Genomic DNA, 19,635 nt, shown 5'->3' on the forward strand with positions numbered 1-19,635 from the left:
CATTTCTCTGAGAACATCTGTTCCCAATTTATGCTTCCAAGCCCCTGCCTGATAGCCTCATATTTCCCTTTACTCCAATTAAACACTTTCCTAACTTGTCTGTTCCTATCTCTCTCCAATGATAGAATTGTGATCACTATCTCATAAATGCTCTCCCAGTGAGAGACCCGGCACCTGACCAGGTTTATTTCCCAATATCAGATCAAGTACAGCCTCTCCCCTTGTAGGCTTATCTACATATTGTGTCAGGAAACCTTCCTGAACACACCTAACAAACTCCACCCCATCTAAACCCCTCGCTCTAGGGAGATGCCAATCAATATTCGGGAAATTAGAATCTCCCACCTCAACCAAATCATTAATATATATAAAAACAACAGAGGTCCCAGCACTGATAGCCTCCAAACACCGGTGGTCATAAAGACATGTGGAAAGTTAAAATCACCTACTATCACAATCTTATGTTTCTTGCAAAACTCTGAGATCTCTCAACAAATTTACTCTTCTGAATTCCACAGACTGTTGGGTTGTCTGTAATATAGCCCCATTAATGTGGTCATACCTTTCTTATTCCTCCATTCCACCCATAGAGCTTCACTAGATGAGCTCTCCAGTCTGTCCTGACTGAGCGCTGCCGTGATATTTTCCTGACTAGTAATGCCACCCCTCCCCCTTTAATCCCTCCCACTCTGTCACATCTAAAACAACTGAATCCCAGAATATTGAGCTGTCCATCCTATCCTTCTTGCAGCCAAGTCTCACCAGTGGCTACAATATCATAACTCCACGTGCTGATCCATGCCTTGCATTGAAGTATACATAGCTTGGAACATTAGTCCCACCATGCTCAACCTTTTGATTCTTGACTTGGTCTGAGGTCCTAACAACATCTTTCTCCAGAACTTATTCTGGCACTCTGGTTCCCATCTCCCTGCAACTCTAGTTTAACCATATCCCCCCCCCCCCTCATTTCCTGGGCAGTACTAGCATACATTCCAATTAGGATATTAATTCCCCTCCAGTTTAGGTGCAAACCATCTCTTCTATACAGATCCCACCTTCCCTGGAAGAGAGCCCAATGATATAAAAATCTTGTGCCCTCCCTCCTACACCAACTCCTTAGCCATTTGTTAAACTGGATGATCTCCCTATTTCTGGCCTCACTAGCATGTGGCCAGGGTAGCAATCCTAAGATCACAACCCTGGAAGTCCTGTCCTTTAACTTAGCACCTAACTCCCTGAACTTGCTTTGCAGAACCTCGTCCCTCTTCCTACCCATGTCAATGGTACCTATATGGACCACAACCTCTGGCTGCTCACCCTCCCACTGAGTACTCGATCTGAGATTTCCCAGACTCTGGCACCTAGGAGGCAACATACCATCTGGAAATCTCACTTTCATCCACAGAACCTCCTTTTTGTTTCCCTAACTAATGAATCCCCTATCACCACAATGTTCTATCCTTATCTATAACTATCTTGAATCTTGAGGAATTATAATCACTGTTCTCAAAATGAACTCCCATTGAAACTTTGATCACTTGGCCAGGCTTATTTCCTGGTACAAGATCTAATATGGCCATTTCCCTGGTTGAATTATCTGCAAAAAATTGTTTCAATACACCCTCCTGGATGCACTGAAAAAAATCTGCCCCATCTAAACCTCTAACACTTCAAGACAAAGTTGGGGAAATTAAAGTCACCCGCAACAACACTGTTACTTTTACATCTTTCCATATTTTGCCTACATATCTGTTACTCTATCGCCTGCTGGCTCTTGGAAGGCCTATAGCATAACCCCATCATAGTAATTGCTCCTTCCTTACTTCTGAGCTCTATCTATATTACCTCAGTTGGTGAGCTTCCAGGATGTCCTGGTTAAGTGCTGTTGTGACATTCTCCCTGATCAGTAGTGCAATCCCTTCTTTTTCTTTACATCCCTTTCTTAGCACATCTGAAACATCTGAATCCTAGAACACTGAGCTGCTAGCCCTCCCCTTTTCTCAACCAAGCATCAATAATGGCTAAAAAATCATATTTCTATGTTAGGTCCAGGATCTAACTTCATCTGCCTGATCTGTAATAGTTGCACTGAACTAAATACACTTTAGACCATCATTCCTGCTATGTTTATTATCTGGGCTCTGCCTGTTTTCCCTATTATACTTATTTGACTTAACCTCTACCTTTTCCTCAATCTCTATATCTACTGACCTGTAGCTCCAGTTGCCACCCTCTGCCACACTAGTTAAAACCTACCCAAATAGCACTAGAGAAACTCCATGCAAGGATATTTGTTCACTTTTAGTTTAGCTACGACCTATCCCTCATACCCTGGTTCCACCTGCCCTGGAAGGGATCCCAGATATCTGAAACCCTCCCTCGTACACTAGCTCTTTAGCCACACATTTCAGTTGTACTATTATTCCTATCACCTTACTTCTGACTTTACTAGTATGTGGGATTGAAGGATATTACAAAGGCAGGAAAGGGTATAAAAATGGAGGTGACTTGCAGGGATTGGGAGGGGTGCAGGAACTGGACTGGTTATGGTCATAAGAAGAGGTGTTCGGGTTGTAGGGATGATGGAACCAGGGAGATTTCAATTCAATAATTCAATTATGATCACCCTATTGAATATCACAATTACAAATGAGAGCTGAATTTGTTCAATAGAGCAGCAATATCTCTTGTGAGCATTGAAGATATGGCTCGGCTTCAGCTAGGATATAGTTACCATGCATCAGGAAAAATGTCATGGCCTGGAGAGGTTACAGAGGAGATCTCCTCATATGATCTCAAGGTGAATGACTTCAGTTATGTAAAAGAAGTGGGAGAAGGTGGGGTAGTTCTCTTCAGAGCAGGAGGATTAAGGAGGTACACAGTGGTGGTTTTCACCTGCCCATCACCCACCCCTGGTTCCCCTCCTCCTACACTTTCTTCCATGGTCCACTGTCTCCACCTATCAGATTCCTCTTTCTTCAGCCTTGTACCACTTTCACCTATCACCTACCCAGTTACTCACATCATCCCCTCCCCCTCCACCAACCTTCTTATTCTGGCTTCTTTCCCCTTCCTTTCCAAAGCCGATGAAGGGTCTCAGCCCGAAATATTGACTGTTCATTCCCTTCCATAGATGCTAACTGACCTGTTGAATGCCTCCAGCATTTTGTATTTGTTGCTCTGGAATTCCAGCATCTGCAGAACCTCTTGTGTCAATGGTGGTTTTGATGGAGAAAGGAAAACAAAACTGTTCCAGTGGCAGGAGGGTCAATTACTGGAAAGCATCAGACCTACCTTGCAAAGAAATGGAGGGAAAGGAACAGTCATTTATTCATGCAGCAAGTTGTTGTGATAATGCTGCACACTCCCCTGAAAGGATAGTGAGAACAAATTGAATAGAAATTTCCTCAAAGGTATTGGATTAATACCTGAAGGGGTAAAAACAAAACAGGGCAGTGGAGAAAAAAACAATGTTTCAGATTAATGGAGAGCTCTTTTAAAGAGTCAGCAGAAGCATAATCCAGTGACTTCTTTCTGTGCTTTAAGATTGTTAATATGGTGGTAACTCTATTTATGCCTTATAAATAAGATAGATACAAAATACTCAAAAGAACAAATCAAAATGTTGTAAATACTGGAACTGTGAAATAAAGATGACAACGATGTTATTGTCAGAAATTTGTGTCCTGGGTAAATCTTCAGCAAAATACTCACCAGTACTAGTTGATATTGAGTTCTTTTGGATCAGTTCCCAGGTTAATATTTAAAAATGGACTTGGTTGTACTTTAGAATTTCATGTAACTCCCTGTCTCACATATCACTGTAAAACTGTATTAAATAGCCCCTTCTAAACTGTCTGTGATGAAAATAGCATTTGAAAGTAATGCATTAATAGTATCTGTGATTGCAATAGTAGTGTAACCAATATTTGGCTCCTTAAGGTATCTTTTCTCAATCTGTGGTTTAAGCTGACAACAATGGGGATCTGGGGGAATACCAAGGTAATTACATTTCTGAGAGAGACCTTTATATCTCAGTCGTGACTCACTTGTGACTAACTCGTGCTTTCACTGAAAGCCAGTGACATGAGAATTCCCCCACCCACCCTTCCTCCACACACAATCAGTTACTCACACATAGATTTCAAGATCCGCAAGTTTCAGGAAGCAGGCTTCTTGCACAGCCGTGACAGGGTGATTTCAGCTGACTCCCTTATCTTTCTTCACAACCCGCACCATGTTTTAATAGCTGTGAAACTTCCAAGGATGTGGCAGCTTAAGGAGCAAGAGCTTGAGTGAGCATTTAAGCCCCTCAAGCCTGTTCATCCATTCAAAAAATCATGCCTCATTCATAAGATCATAAGACATGGGAGCAGACTTAGGCTATTTGATCCATTGAGCTTGCTCCACCATTCCATCATGGTTGATTTATTATCCCTCTCAACCCTATTCTCCTGCCTTCTCTCCATAACCTTTGACAGCCTTACAAATCAAGAACCTATCAACCTCTGCTTTAAATATACCTAGTGACTTGGTTTCCGCAGCTGTCTGTGGTAACAAATTCTACAGATACACCACCCTCTGGCTTAAGGAATTCCTCCTCATCTCTGCTCTAAAGGGACATTCTTGTATTCTGAGGCTGTGCCCTCTGGTCCTCTAGTCCTAGACTCCCCACTATAGGAAACGTCCTCTCCACATCCATTCTAGCTAGGCCTTTGCTGAAGGATCTCAGCTTGAAATGTTGTAGAATTCAGGAAGGAGAAGTTGGGAGAACACACATCAGTCCTGATTGAAGGGGTCTGTGATGGAAAGCACGAGCAGTTTCCAGTTCCTGGGCATCAACATCTCGAGGGATCTATCCTGGGCCCAACACATGGCAAAGGCATTATCAACAGCTATATTTCATTAGGAGTTTGTGGAGATTTGGTATGTCACCGAAGACTCTATCAAATGTCTACATATGTACCATGAACAGCATTCTGACTGGTTCCATCACCATCTGGCATGGAGGCTGCAGAGGGTTGTAGACTCAACCAGCTCCATCACGGATACAATCCTCCCCAACTATCAAAGAGATCTGCAAGAGGTGGTGACTCAAGAAAGTGATATCCATCATGAAGGAGGCACAGGAACCTGAAAACTCACACTCAATGTTTGAGGAATGGGTTCTTCCCTTCTGCCATCAATTTTCTGAATGGATAATGAACCCATGAACACTACCTCACTATTCCTCTTTTGCATTATTTATCTTTGATTGTAACAATTATTTATAGCAACTCATTATGCCTGCACCGTACTGATGCCATAAAACAAAAAAATTCACAACTTATGTGAAAAAATGTAATGGACTTGATTATGACCAAAAGGGCCAGTGAATGAGTGTGTGACTCAATATGCCCTTTAAGCACAGAATCTTCATAGTATTTTGTCAAAAACAAATCTGTTTTTCATCATGTAACATTGACAACACAGATATTCAGCACAGCTGTGACATTGTTTCTTGGGAGAGCGAGGGAGAGTGGGCAGATAGATTCAAGACAGTTGTTTTGCAAATATGCTAACTTCCTATCAAAAGGCCATTTGCTTAGCAACAATATGTCTTCCGCTATATGTCAGATAAGCACATTATCCTTGTGTGAGGGTTATTTATTAAGTTTGAAGTGGATAAATACCTTTACATAATGGCATCATTCTTCTGTGTCTTGGATCATAGCACATGCACTGCCAGACAGCGTGGTGGATGCAGGTTTGATTGTGGTTTTTGAAAGGCGAATGGATAACTATTTAAAGGTAAAAAGTTTGCAGTGTTGCGAGGAAAGTGTAGGGAATGAAAAATGGTGCTCAAAGAGCTGGTACAGACCTAACAGAGCAAATGGCTTTCTTTGGTACAATAGCAAATCTATGATTACATGTTTTAATGAATAAACAGACTGTAAGTAAAGTATCCCCCAAGGTACACCACTGGATACTTTGTAAGCAGCTTGAGAAGGCAGTGTTTACACTACTGGGCCTTCAGGTCAAGACTAGCTAGATGAGAGCGTCCCAACTGAGTGAGCAGGTGAAAATGACGTGCGAGCAGGCTACGCCCAGTTTATTATAGACAGGCACACGTGACATGAAAATATCCACTGCGCAGGCCAGAAAGTATTGAAGTCAGTGTGGCAAGCTGTGCACCACTTTTCTAAACTTTCAGACCAACAATCTCTCAGCTTTATTCGATTCTTTTAATCTGCTCTCCATGGAAAATTAAGAGAGAGTTGAAAGATAGTATCCATTGGTAACTGATTTAGATTGTCACATGTACTGAGAGACAGTGAAAAGCTTTTGTTCTTTCCCCATCCAAATAGATCATTCCAAACATGTCATCAAAGACTAGTAGATTTCTCCACATGTACCATGGAGAGCCTTTGACTGGTTGCATCACCGTCTGGTGTGGAGGCTCCAATGCACAGGATCACCAGATGCTGCAGAGGGTTGTAGATTTAGCCAGCTCCATCATGGGCACAACCCTCTTCAACATAAAGCACATCTTCAAAAGGCAGTGCCTCAACAAGGCGACATCCATCACTAAGGACCATCACCATCTGGAACTTGCTCACTTCTCATTACTACTATCAGGGAGGAGGTACAGGAGGCTGAAGACCCACACTCAATGATTCAGGAACAACTTCCTGCCCTCCACCATCAGATTTCTGAATGGTCCATGAACACTACCTCACCATTTTGTTTGATAATTGAATTATTTTTATTATTTTATTATATTATAGTAACTCATAGTAATTTTTTATGTACTGCCAGAAAACAAATTCCAGTAATAATAAACCTGATTCTGATTCTGGTTCTTCCCTGAGTACATTGAGGTAATACAACAGGTTGCAAAGAAAGTGCAGTGCAGGTAGACAAATAAAGTGTAAAAGCCATGTTGAGATAAATTGTGGGGTCAAGAAATATCAATAATTCATCTTTATTATACAAGAGGTCTATTCAATAGTCTTATAACAGCCAGTTCTTGAGTCTGGTGGTGCCTGTTTTCAAGCTTTTGTATCTTCCTGATGGTGGGAGGGAGGAAGAAGAATGTTCTGGCTGGGAGGGGTCCTTGGATGCTTTACGAAGGCAGTGAGAAATTTATTCCGAGTCCATGGAGGGGAGGCTGCACTGAGTCCACAACTCTTTACAATTTCTTGAAGTAGTTGCCATGCCAAGCCATGATAGGATTGTGTACTTTCAATTGACCTTATAGTCTCTTAACTGGATTTAGATATTTAACCATCTTGGCCAAAGGAAACATAATTAAAATAAATTGGGATTGAAGTGACATTCATCTAGTTTAGGATGTTGAATGCCAGCTGAGGCTGTTTTGGAAATGGGATCAATTGTAATTTAAAACCGTGTTGCAAATCACTGTCTGGTCAGTTAGGTAGTTACTACATCGCTCATCTCTTTGCTGATTTCCTATTGACCTCAGTTACACAGGAGCACCAAAGGCATCAAGAGCCTCTACATTATTGCCTTCAATTCCCCACTGCCAAGTGAGCTGTTCGTTCCCCAAGAGGGGGCTGTCTTTGCCCATCATCTGTATGGTGCTGATGTTCCCGGGGTTTCAAGGTTCAAACGTTATTTCCAGTACACAAGTGTAAATGAGAACAAGATAATTGTTACACTGCATCCCTTGCAACACATAAAAGAACATAGTAAGATAAACAACACAACAATAATAAAAACACAAATATAAATGCATAAGATAGCTTATATACTCAGATTGCTTGTATGTCCATAAAGTGACGCTGGGCACATGAGTGTCTGTACGTAAGGTGACTGAGAGGAAATGATAAAGTAGTGGTGGTTGGGGGTGTGGAGGGGTGGGTTAGTGGGTGGAGGTGCTGTTCAGCCTTACTGCTTAGGAAAGTAACTGTTTTTGAGACAGGTGGTCCTGGTGTGGATGCTACGTAGCCTCCTCCCTGATGGGAGTGGGACAAACAGTCCATGAGCGGGGTGGGTGGGATTCTTCATGATGTTACTGGCCCTTTTCCGGGATGTTTCTGTATGTATGTCCTTGATGCCAGGTAGGCTGAGTGCCGGTGATACATTGGGTAGTTTTGACTACCCATTGTGGAGCCTTCCTGTCTGCTGCTGTGCAATTTCTGTACCATGCAGTAACGCAGCTTGTTAAGGTCCTCCCTACTGCGCATCTGTAGAATGACGTGAGTATTGATGTGCACAGTCCAACCCGCTTCAGTCTCCTCAGAAAGTAAAGGTGTTGGTGAGCTTCCCTGATTGTGTAGAATGTGTTCTGGGACCATGAGAGGTTGTGTGAGATGTGCGCCCCAGGAATTTGAAACTGCCTCAGTTTCCACTGCTGTGCGATCGATGTAAAGAGCGGTGTGGCTGGTGCAAGTTCTCCTGAAGTCAATAACCATCTTCTTTGTCTTGTTATCATTGAAGAAGAGATTATTTGCCTGGCACCAGCCCTCGAACTTTTCCACCTCCTCTCACGTTAACTTGTCAAAAGAGGAACTATCAAGATCTTATTTGTTTACTTAACAAGGTCAATACACATAGACAATGCTGGAAGTTGGCATTGTCTGTGGAAAGAGGAACAAGATCCATTTTGAGGTGAAGATTCTACGTCAGAACTGCACTGCAGCGGACTCGCAAGGAAAGTCTGTTTTATTTCCAGCACCTGCAGTTTATTTTGTTTTCAGAGTCCTCCAAATGTACACTCGGTGGCCACTGTTAGTTAAGGAGGTACCTAATAAAATGACCACTGAGTGCACTTTCGTGGTCTTCTGCTGCTGTAGCCCGTCCACTTCAAGGTTCAATGTGTTGTGCATTCAGAGACGCTCTTCTGCACACCACTGTTGTAACACGTGGTTGAGTTACTGTCACTTTCCTGTCAGCTTGAACCAATCTGGCCATTTTATTCTGACCTCTCTCATTAACATGAACTGCCACGCACTGGATGGTTTTTTTTGTTTTACGCACCATGCTTTATAAACTCAGGAAACTGTTGTGTGTGAAAGTCCCAGGAGATCAGCAGTTTCTGGCACCGACAATCATTCCATGGTCAAAGTCACTTAGTTCACATTTCCTCCCCATTGTGATGTTTGGTTTGAACAACAACAGACCCTCTCGACCACTGCTGCGTGCTCTTATGCATTGAGTTGTGGCCACATGATTGGCTGACTGGAATTTGTATTAATGAGCAGCGCACAGGTATACCACCGAGGGTCAGTGAAATGAATAAAATGTTGCATCCAAACCACTCCACCCCTATTTGTTTATTATGATGTTTTAAGACCCCCAGTTGTTCCATCTTCCCCTTCACCTGCCCCCACAGCTTCCCCCGGCAGGACATGGGTGTTGAAGTTCCGCGTTGCTTTCCCCATCTAACTACCTTCTCCAAGCTGGAGCATGAATGGTGCTATTCCAGCCCACTGACCTTGCTCTCGCCTCACTCCACTGGAGCATCACTGTGCATCACTCAGTTGTAGTGACTGATCATCTATAATCCTTCTGGCCTTTGGCACTGAAGCTGACTTCAGAATCAAAATCAGAATTGATAAGTAGAGCAAAGGAGGAATAATGGGGTAGTGTTCACGGGTTCATGCATCATTCAGGAATCAGAATCAGAATCACTTTATTGCCAGTATGTGAAACATAGCAGAATTGATGGTGTCTCGGTGCCAAGTGTGAAACACAGGACAATACCATAACAGACAACACAATAACAACCAACAGTTTACAAGACAATAGTGCAAACAGTCATGAGCAATCAACAATTAGCAGAACGGTCACATGTGCAAATGTCAATAACTAAATTAAATAAATGTGAACAGGTGAACAGACTCAACAATTATCAACAGAACAAGGAGAGCAGGAAAGGCCACTTAATGGATGTTGTGCAGGGACAGTGAGTTTTGTTGAGAAGCTGGGGAGCTACAGGATGGAGGTGACGTGTAGTCCTGGTGTTGATGGACCTGTAGCGTCTCCCTGATGGCAGTTTGGTGAGTAGGTGGCTGCTAGGGTGGGTGGAGTCAGCGGTATTTTTTCAGCTCTTTTCTTCACTCTGGCGATGACCAGGTCTTTAAACGTACGTAGATGACAGTCAATGATCTTCTCCACTGAGTGAACCAGTCATTGCAACCTGGACTTGGAGAGGGAGGAGGCAGTGGTAGAGGTGTAAATCTGATGGCAGAGGGGAAGAAGGGAAACCAAAGAACAGAATGCAGAATATAATGTCACACTTACAGAGAAAGGGCAGTGCGAGTAGACAATAAAGTGCAAGGCAATGACAAGATTGAATTGGAGATCAAGAGTTCATCCTTATTGTACAACGGAGCTATTCAACTGTGTTATAATGACAGGAATGATACTGTCCCTGAGCCTGGTGGTATGTGTTCTCAAGCTTTTCTATCTTCTGCTGTGTGGAAGGAGGGAGAAGACAGAATGGTTGGAGTAGGAGGGCTTCTTGATTTAGACTTTCAACCTTTGAGGTATGATTGGTGCTCTGGTGCAGGAATGGGGATGCATGCTGGAATGTTTGTTGGTAGATTTGTGTGTACATCCAGTTGCTATGGCAGGTTGTATCTGTATGTTGGATGTTCCTTAGTTAGGCACTCTTCTCACTGGCAATTTCCATTTGTTTTCATAGCGCACAGTTCAGAAAAATGCCAAGTATGTTTGCCTCGCTAATAAAGACTGTCCCGTGGATAAACGGCGACGGAATCGATGCCAGTTTTGCCGTTTTCAGAAATGTCTTGCTGTGGGCATGGTAAAAGAAGGTAAGCCCTTTGAGAAATTCTGGATATATATAAATGCACACATTCTGCTTATCAACCACAAATCCCATTAATTGCACCTGCCTTTCCACTAACATTAGTGATTTAATTCCAGCCACCAAATAATTGTATTATCAAAGGGTGTATAAATAAGGTGTGTTTGCCATTTAGAATGCAAGTCACTTCTTTACATACTCCCTTGAGAAATTTTTGCAATGGGGAAGTAACAGTTTCAGAAACTACCCCCTCCCACCTTTTGCTGTCACATGCGAGGCTTTGTTTCACATGCATCTCCAGTGAGTTTTTGGGCTGTGTTTTGGTGGTTTATTTTCAAGAACAATTATACTCAGAGGCAAAGATGTTCAAAGCTTAAGTTTACCATAATCAAATCAGTCAGGTTGAAGAGGAAACCAAGGGTTGGATGTGCAGCAAATAGAATTGATCTTGATAATCAGAAAAGCATGGAGGTAAGTACAGACATCCTTTCCATTCCAGACGAACAGAAGATATCCATATTAACATGCGCACAATTCAACCCAGCGGAGCAAACTCGTGATTATTTTGGAGAAACTGTATTATGTACAAAGCACAGTGAGAACTTACTGAGTGAATACTCTTTGAAAGGAGGTCAACTTTGATAAGAGGGAGTTACACCATGGCATTAGTTCACACTAAAATACCTCCTTGCCAGTTCAGAGGTTGCCGCTATTGACATTAAATGGAGAGTGATTAAAGACGGGCGAGAGACCTCAGAAGTTGGAGGTGACCAAGCACTTAGTTGTGTGGTGTCTATATAAGTTTGTCTTTTTGTTCTTCCTTGCACATTCATCCACATTATTCTACATCTGCTATATATTTCTCCATTCACTCAACCTGTCTAAGTCACCTCAGGGCTTCTTTAAATCCTCCCCACAACCTGCAATCCCACTCAGTTGCCAACAGCAAGCTTTGAATAAAGTTCAAAGTTCAAAAGAAATTTATTACCAATGTATGTAATATGTCACCACGTACTAGCCTAAGATTAATTTTCTTCCAGGCATTCACAGTATAACAGAGAAATTCAATAGAATCAATGAAAATCTACACACCAAAGCTGACAAACAACCAATATGCAAAAGAAGACAAACTGTGCAAATACAAAAACAAATAAATAAATAAATAGACAAACAAATACATGAGTTGTAGAGTCCAATGTACAACATACATTTTGTTCCATCATCCAAATCATATAAGATGTGTAGCCGAGGACCAAGCAATGACCCCACTTGGCAGTAGAAGAAGGCCCATTGGTTCTCCGTTTTCCGTCTGTTGACCAGTTTTTCCACCCATGCCAATAGATTAATTCCAAACGCAAACAAACCTATATGTGGGACTTTCCAGCATTTGCAGGGTTTTTGGTTGACAGTATCATACTAATGTTGGACTTGCCTATTAATTTTGGCTCAAAATTGGCCAGTGCTTTGCAAGGAACGTTTTGCAAGATTTGGGTTGGTGGTACCTTTATCATGCCCGGGTCATTCACTGGGATTATCTTTATTATGTCTTGCTGTAGTGACCTGATTCTTTTGTTTCTCCTCCTTAGCTATTTCAAAGGGCCATTGACTACAGGTAGATTTCAAAACAAAGGAGCAGAATAAGGCTGTTTGGCCCATTGAGTCTGTTCTGCCATTCATGGCAGATTTATTAACCCTCTCCACCTTATTATCCCTCTTCACCCATTTCCCTGCTTTCTCCCTGTAACCTTTGAATCCCTTACTAATCAAGAAGCTATCAACCGCTTCTTTAAGTATACCTAATAACTTGTGTCCATAACCATCTGTGGCAATGAATTCCACAAATTCACCACCCTCTGCTAAATAAATCCCTCCTCATCTCTATTCTGAATGGATATCCTTCTATTCTGAAGCTATGCCCTCTGGGCCTAGACTCGCCCACTATTGGAAACATTCTCTCAATGTTCACCCTATCAAGGCCTTTCAATATTCAATATGGTTTTATGATATTTCCCCTCATTCTTCTGAATTCCAGTGACTACAGGCCCAGAGCCATCAATCACTCCTCATACATTAACTCTTTTATTCCCAGGATCATTGTCATGAACCTCCTCTGAATCCTCTTCAATGCCAGCACATTCCTTCTTAGATAAGGGGCCCCAAACTGGTCACAATGGAGTTGGAGTCTGGAGAAACTTCTAAGGCCTGGGTAAACATAGAAGGCATTAGTGAACCAGATAATAATAACCGGGCACTGTGACAATTTGTGATAATTTAATTAGTTGATCTTAACATCCTGGCTGTAGTGGTTAGATTTAGATTCAGATCCCTAGACCTATTGACCAGCATTTTAGCTAGTGTGCTGCTACTTCCATAATGGCACAACAAAAATCAAGCTGTTAAGAAACAGAATTAAACAAAGACAAAAGTAGTGAATCTCGATCAGTCCTAGTGAGCACATGCTTATCTCAGAGTCATAGAATCTGAACACTACAGCACAGAAGCAGACCCTTTGGCCCATCTAGTCCATGCCAATTCATTCATCTGCCTAGTCCAATTGGCCTGCATCCGAACCATAATCCTCCATATCCCTCCTATCCACGTACCTATCCAAATTTCTGTTAAATGCTGAAAGCGATCCTGCATCCACCACTTTAGCTGGCAGCTCGTTTCACACTCTGAGTGAAGAAGTTCCCCCTCATGTTCTCTTAAACTTTTTAATCTTTCACCCTAAACCTCTGTCCTTTAGTTGAACATCAGTGGAAAAAGCCTGCTTGCATTTACCTTATCTACACTGCTTCTAATTTTTATAATACCTGCTAAGATATTAATTCTCCTCCAGTTCAGGTGCAAACTGTCCCTTCTGTGGGAACGCCCATAAGGGTACTCTGCACTGGCTCCCAATTGCCTTCCACCTCCTGAAAGTCACCCAGTTACCTATGTCCTGCGCCTTGGGTGTAACTACCTCTCTGTCTGTCCTGTCTATCAAGCCCTCAGCCTCCTGAATGATCTGGAGTTAACCCAGTTCCAGCTCCAATTCCTCAATACGGTCTGTTAGGAGCTGCATCTGGATGCACTTCTCACAGTTGCAGTTGTCAGGGACACTGGAGATCTCCCTGCCTTCCCACATCCTGCAAGAGGAGCATTCCAGTAACCTTCCTGGCATCCCCTCTGCTCTAAATATGCAGTAAGAAATAAAGAAAGAATAAGTAATGAAAAAAAAGTTGAGGCTTAGCCTCTCCTTGCCAAAGCCTCAACTCCCCACTCTAACACTGGCCCACTCACACAATCAGTGGCCGCTCTGCTTAAACCTAACTTCTTTTTATTGGTCCTTGCCAACTGCCTAATTGTGCGCAATCCAATGTCTCCTCAGAAATGTGGCACACAAAAATGTACCAGCTTGTCCCGCACATTTCTTTTAAACTTTCTCTCGCTCTATGCACTCCAATGTCTCCACTGGACTGTTGCGCAAAAATGTGCCAACTGCCCTCGTTCACTTCTTTTAAACTCTCTCCATCTCCAAGCAATCCGGTGTCTCCTTGGGACCGTAGCATGCAAAATGTAATTTGATTATTTTGCTTCTAACACCCATGCCTCTCCTCTTCAAAAGTACTAAATGTCTTGAATTTTCGATCACTTTCTGTGACATAGGACAGTTCAGTACCACTGCAAAGTGATCACCAAAGTTTACAGTTAGCTGGTGCGCAAAACAAACAACTATACCACCTTTCACTTTGAAGCTGACATTGAATTAAGAGGAGTTTCCAAGGTAGGTATTTTTGAACCCAGCCATCACTCACATTAGGATTTATAGTGTTCAGACTGGTTTCCCAGAAACTGGCTTCCAGACATCCACGCCCGTCACAGCAAAGCCAGCCGTGTAAACCTTCGCTTTGCAGCAATCACTGATGGGGCAGATCACTGCAATTGTCTCACTCTGACTCTTTCTCCCATCCTGTTGATCAGTATAAAGTTCCAGTCACCTGAATGAGGACTTGACCATCAGCACTCGTCAATGAACCCTGAACTGAAGTGACTTGATCTTCATTTGAGATACCATCGACTGGTTTGGCTGCCAACTAAACATTTGCTCCCAGTCATTAAACACCAGCTGGCCAACAAACAAGATTTTATTCACTAATTAAAACAAAATACATGACCAATCATTCCTGGTTAGGAATAGAACAGATCTCTGGCCTTTCATGTATGCTGGCATCCCCCATTATAGAAGTGCTAAAACCCATGGAGGAGTTGACCTCCAGCCCGGAGCTACTGGTCATAGCACGACACTCTGGCCGTGGGCATGACTTAAACCAAGCAGCAGCCACACTTTGGAAGGTACTTGCAGAGGAGACGCAGAGTGTGTTGTGGATCACAGAACTGTTCAGGAAAGGCAAAAGTGCACTTAAGGGGTAACTGATCCTCTAATAAGCTTCAGAGTACAGGGACTCCCAGGACAGCCTTCACAATATGTGGTGCCGTGTGCTGAGGGACCAGTGTGCATCACTCACCTCTGTGAGACACACCTGAAGCTGATCCTTAGGGAGTTCTGGCACTCTGCTGTGTTCGGCCCTGTCTATTTTCCAGATTGCCATCGAGCAGCCTGCATAACAGAACATCTCCATAAAAGCTCTCTGACAAAACAGCAGGCACAATGAAATCTTCGTCCCTAGGCGCTCATGAGATGCAGAGACTGGTCACCTGTGCCAGGTCTTGGCTGCTAGAAGTAGCGTACGTACAGTTAACAGAGGCACAAGAAAGTGGTGGCATCAGGCACTTCTGAATGGAAGAAAGACCCCGTTCCAACTGAAGTTAACAGTAACACATCCATGCATCAATACACAGGCTCGCACACACAAACACACTACATGGAGCTGGTGGCCATTGGCATTGGAAGAGGAAAATAAGGACAGTACAGTACTGTAAAGGTACAGGAGCCTGAAGACACACACTCAATATTTTAGGAGCAGCTTCTTCCCCTCTGCCATCATATTTCTGAATGGATTACCTCACTTTTTGTTCTCTTTTTGTATTATTTATTTTTTATATATTTCTTATTGTAAATTATAACTTTTTATATTTTGCACTGTACTGCTGCCATGAAACAACAAATTTCACAAAATATGTCAAAGATAATAAACCTGATTCTGACACCTTGTAGCGAGTTACTCAATGCATTAAGTAATCTTGCAGGAGTATTGCATGAGGCAAGTTGAAGAATTAAAATCATTTCAATTTAAAACTGACTGTTATTTTTTTGAGGATATATGGACTTATTTCTACTTAAAGGGAGCTTTCAAAATGCTGGGTAAAACTGTGATTGCTAATGTAAAGAAGTCAAAGATCACTTGCAATCTTGGTTTCTGGCTCACTGGCTTCACGATTTTCGTGGCTGATAAAGTCTCCGCGAAAGTCCTCATATCTCTCAAGAGACAAGATAGAGAGGCAAAGCTGAACTATCACCAAGTAGATGGCACAGTGGCACAACGGGTCGAGCTGCTGTCTCACAGCTCCAGAGACCCAGGTTTGATCCTGACCTCTGGCACTGTCTGTGTGGAGTTTGCACATTTCCCCTGTGACCATGTGGGTTTCCCCATGGTGCTCTGGCTTCTCCCCACATCCTTCATTCCACATCTACACTGTAAATTGTTCTCAGTGTGTGGATGAAGGGTAGAAGATGGTGAGAAGATGTGGAGAAAAATGAAAAATAGGATTAAGGTTAGGATCAGTTTAAGTGGTTGGCGACTGGCACAGACTCATTGGCTGGTGGGGTCCTGTTTCCACACTATGATTGACATTTGGAGCAAGGACCAATGGCTGGGATACAAGGCCTTGGGGTGAGAGAGGAGGTGCTGCATACTCCCAAATGTTGCCATGGAGACTGATGTGACTATGATGCTGCTCTGAGTCTTGTAAGGAGAGGAGAAACCCACAAACTCCACATAGGCAGCAGCCGAGGACAGGATTGAACCATGGTCTCTAGAGAAGTGAAGTAGTGGCTCTACCACTGCATCACCGTACTTTTGCCTGACTTAGATGATGTTTGTGACCAAACTGAGATGAATAAGCTTTTCCTGGGCTTCCAGCTGGAAGAGTTTATTCAGCAGATACACCAGGAAAGCACTAGATCCTTCTTCGCGTTTAATAGGCTGGTCAGAAATACCATTCTTCTCAGGAAGGCTTGGGATGCGGGGGGGGGGGGGGTGAAATAAGGGGGAATAACCTTCAAATTCTGGCCTGACAAACTGGCCTCCTCCCAGCAGGGATGAGCTGGAGAGAGAAGGTATTGTGAAGATGCTCTGACCATAATTTTGTCATCAGAATGAAATCAAACAAGGGCAGTCCTACTTAGATGAGAGACATTGGAGAAGGATGGTGTCATAGATGATGTCAAAGGGTCCTAAATTGAAAACATTTCAGCCTTGCAGCACTGTAGAGACTGGGGAGGTGGGCACTGGAATGTGTAACAACACTTGCAGGCTGCCTCCAGCACTTTGGGTGTGTTGGATGTTAATGCAAACAACACATTTCACTGTATGTTTCAATGTCCTCATGACAAATGAACTTGGTTCCTGAACCTTGGGGGCTCACTCAGAAGGGAAGCCCAGAATGTGGTAATTGGATTATTACTAATCGTGGCAGAGGTGTTGCTGCCGACCCTTACAGATTATGGGCTATTGGGTCAGGAAGTCAAGGATCCAGTTGCAAAGTGGGGTGTTGAGTCCTGGGTCGAGGTGTCCGGAGATGATTTTGTGTGGAATTATGACATTGAAGGCAGAGCTGTGGTCAGTAATAGGAGTCTGAAGTTGGGGTCTTTGTTACCCAAAGATTCCAGCGATGAGTATAATTGCCAATTTGTCAGCGGAGCCCAAGTAACTAATGGTGGGTGGGGTGAATGAGCTGATAGGGAAAATTGATATGGGTTGAGGTTTCTGCACACGAGATGAAAGAGACTCAAACACAAAATTCCAGGCTGTGATTGCAAAGGCTGTGAGGAATTTCAAATATTATTTCAAATATTACTGTTTTTCAAATATGATCTTAAAGTGAAGCCCCATCTGCTCTCACAGGTGATTGGTTCTTGATTAGTCATAGTGTCAAAGGTTATGGGGAGGAAGCAGGAGAATTGCGTGAGAGGGATTATAAATCAGCCATCATGGAATGACAGAGCAGATTCAATGGGCTGAATCACCCAATTCTGCACCTATGTCTTATTGTCTTATGGTCTTATGAATGTGGAGGATTCAGTGTCAGGGGAGATATCCTCACTGACTTGGCCAACATTCACTCCACCAGCAACAGCACAAAAACACGGACTGGTGTTGCCCTGTATGTGAGATCACTATGCGCATACTGGCTGCTATGTCTCCTGCGTTCCAACAGTAACTGCACTTGAATGTGTTCTTCCTGCAAAGGACCTGAGAGACAGTGTAAGTGCAGGACATTCTTCCCTTTTATCGGGGTCAGTGATAGATTCTGTACTTCAGTAGGCCCTTCACAAGAGGACAGAGGAAAACTGGGGGCTTATCCAAAGAGATTTAAATCTGAAACAGCTGGAAGAGTAAATGGGAAAGCAGAAGAGTAGTCTCATATTGGGGATGGAGAGAGGGAGCATGCAAGAGGGGAGAAATGAAATGTATTCTGACTAGGTGTGGAAATGAAAGGAGATTAGGAAAAAGGGTAAGAAAAGGAGAGAACAGAGTAATGATGTGAGTGCCTGAAGTTGGATCCTGAGCCCCAATGCTGGGATATCATTCATTTGTAGGCAGGTAGAGCAGTGATAGACCAAAGACAGTTACAGAGTCCAAGACTATTTGAGGAACAGGGGATCAGTAGTGAAATGTTTCTTGTTGCTGGTTGCTTTCAGGTGGTTTAGCAGCTTCTTTATTGGACCTAATGAACACAATGTGTGTGGAAAGGCAAGCTGGAGCATTTAACAAGATCTTTAAATACAATTTTAAAAAAATGGTAAGCTTGGACCAGTAGATAATGGCTGTGTCACTAATTCATCTACATGCGGAATTTTGCGCGAGTCCCAAGAAGTGACCAGACTCTGTGTAACACTCAAATCTGCTCCTGGCTAATACTCACTTTGTACATCCAGTAGCTCCAATGGCGAGAAGAACACCTTAGCCTAAGAGGCTTAAAAGAATTTCTAAATCTTTTTTTCTTCCAGTGGTTCGCACAGACAGCCTGAAAGGTCGCCGAGGTCGACTTCCATCCAAACCAAAGAATGTTCAAGAAGCTACGCCTTCAAATGCTCCAGTTAGTCTCATCACAGCGTTGGTCAGGGCACATATTGATTCCAACCCAGTCATGTCCAATCTAGATTATTCCAAGGTAAATATAAGGAAAACAAAAATAGTTGAGAAGTTGAAAAGAGAATGTTTGTATTGGGGAGGTGGAAGCAAGATACCAACTTGATAAATGATTCAAACACTTGGATATGCACATGTAATTACTGACTTGCAGTTCCTCTGACCTACTTGCTTGTCAATGGAGCCTATCTGAACTCGGGCTGTCAGCCAGTGCCCACTTACTGCCGCTGCACTGAGGGTCTGGGGACATCTTTTGGGCCTGGGGCTGCTGAAATGTGAACAGTGCTGAGCAATACACGGAAGCCTCTCAGCCCATTACCAGGGAAGTCCTGGAGTTGATGGAGTTGAGCTGAGGGTGTGGAAGGGGGAGGGAGGTGTTGTAGGGGAAGTTGAGCACCTGAACCAAATGTACCAGGGGTTATTTTTGTCAAGTCACAAAAATAGTTTCTAGTTTATACTTCTAAACCATCTTCAGTTCTATTGTCCTGTGAGACTACAACCAGCACTGGGCTACAGCAGCAAGCATTTGTATGGCATTATTTA

The 19,635-nt window shown here is 43.0% G+C and overlaps 1 protein-coding gene across 1 annotated transcript in view; it reads left to right on the plus strand.

Moving 5' to 3' along the window:
• The window catches only part of LOC132384730 (nuclear receptor subfamily 4 group A member 1-like), a 57,758-nt gene that overhangs the window by 30,065 nt on the left and 8,058 nt on the right, over nt 1-19,635 (plus strand). The window contains exons 3-4 of the mRNA XM_059956145.1: nt 10,655-10,784; nt 18,951-19,114. Of these exons, the coding sequence (XP_059812128.1) occupies nt 10,655-10,784; nt 18,951-19,114 (294 nt within the window). The remainder of the gene's footprint in view (nt 1-10,654; nt 10,785-18,950; nt 19,115-19,635) is intronic.

Source organism: Hypanus sabinus, chromosome X1, assembly GCF_030144855.1.
Source record: "Hypanus sabinus isolate sHypSab1 chromosome X1, sHypSab1.hap1, whole genome shotgun sequence".
NCBI classification, from domain to species: domain Eukaryota; kingdom Metazoa; phylum Chordata; class Chondrichthyes; order Myliobatiformes; family Dasyatidae; genus Hypanus; species Hypanus sabinus.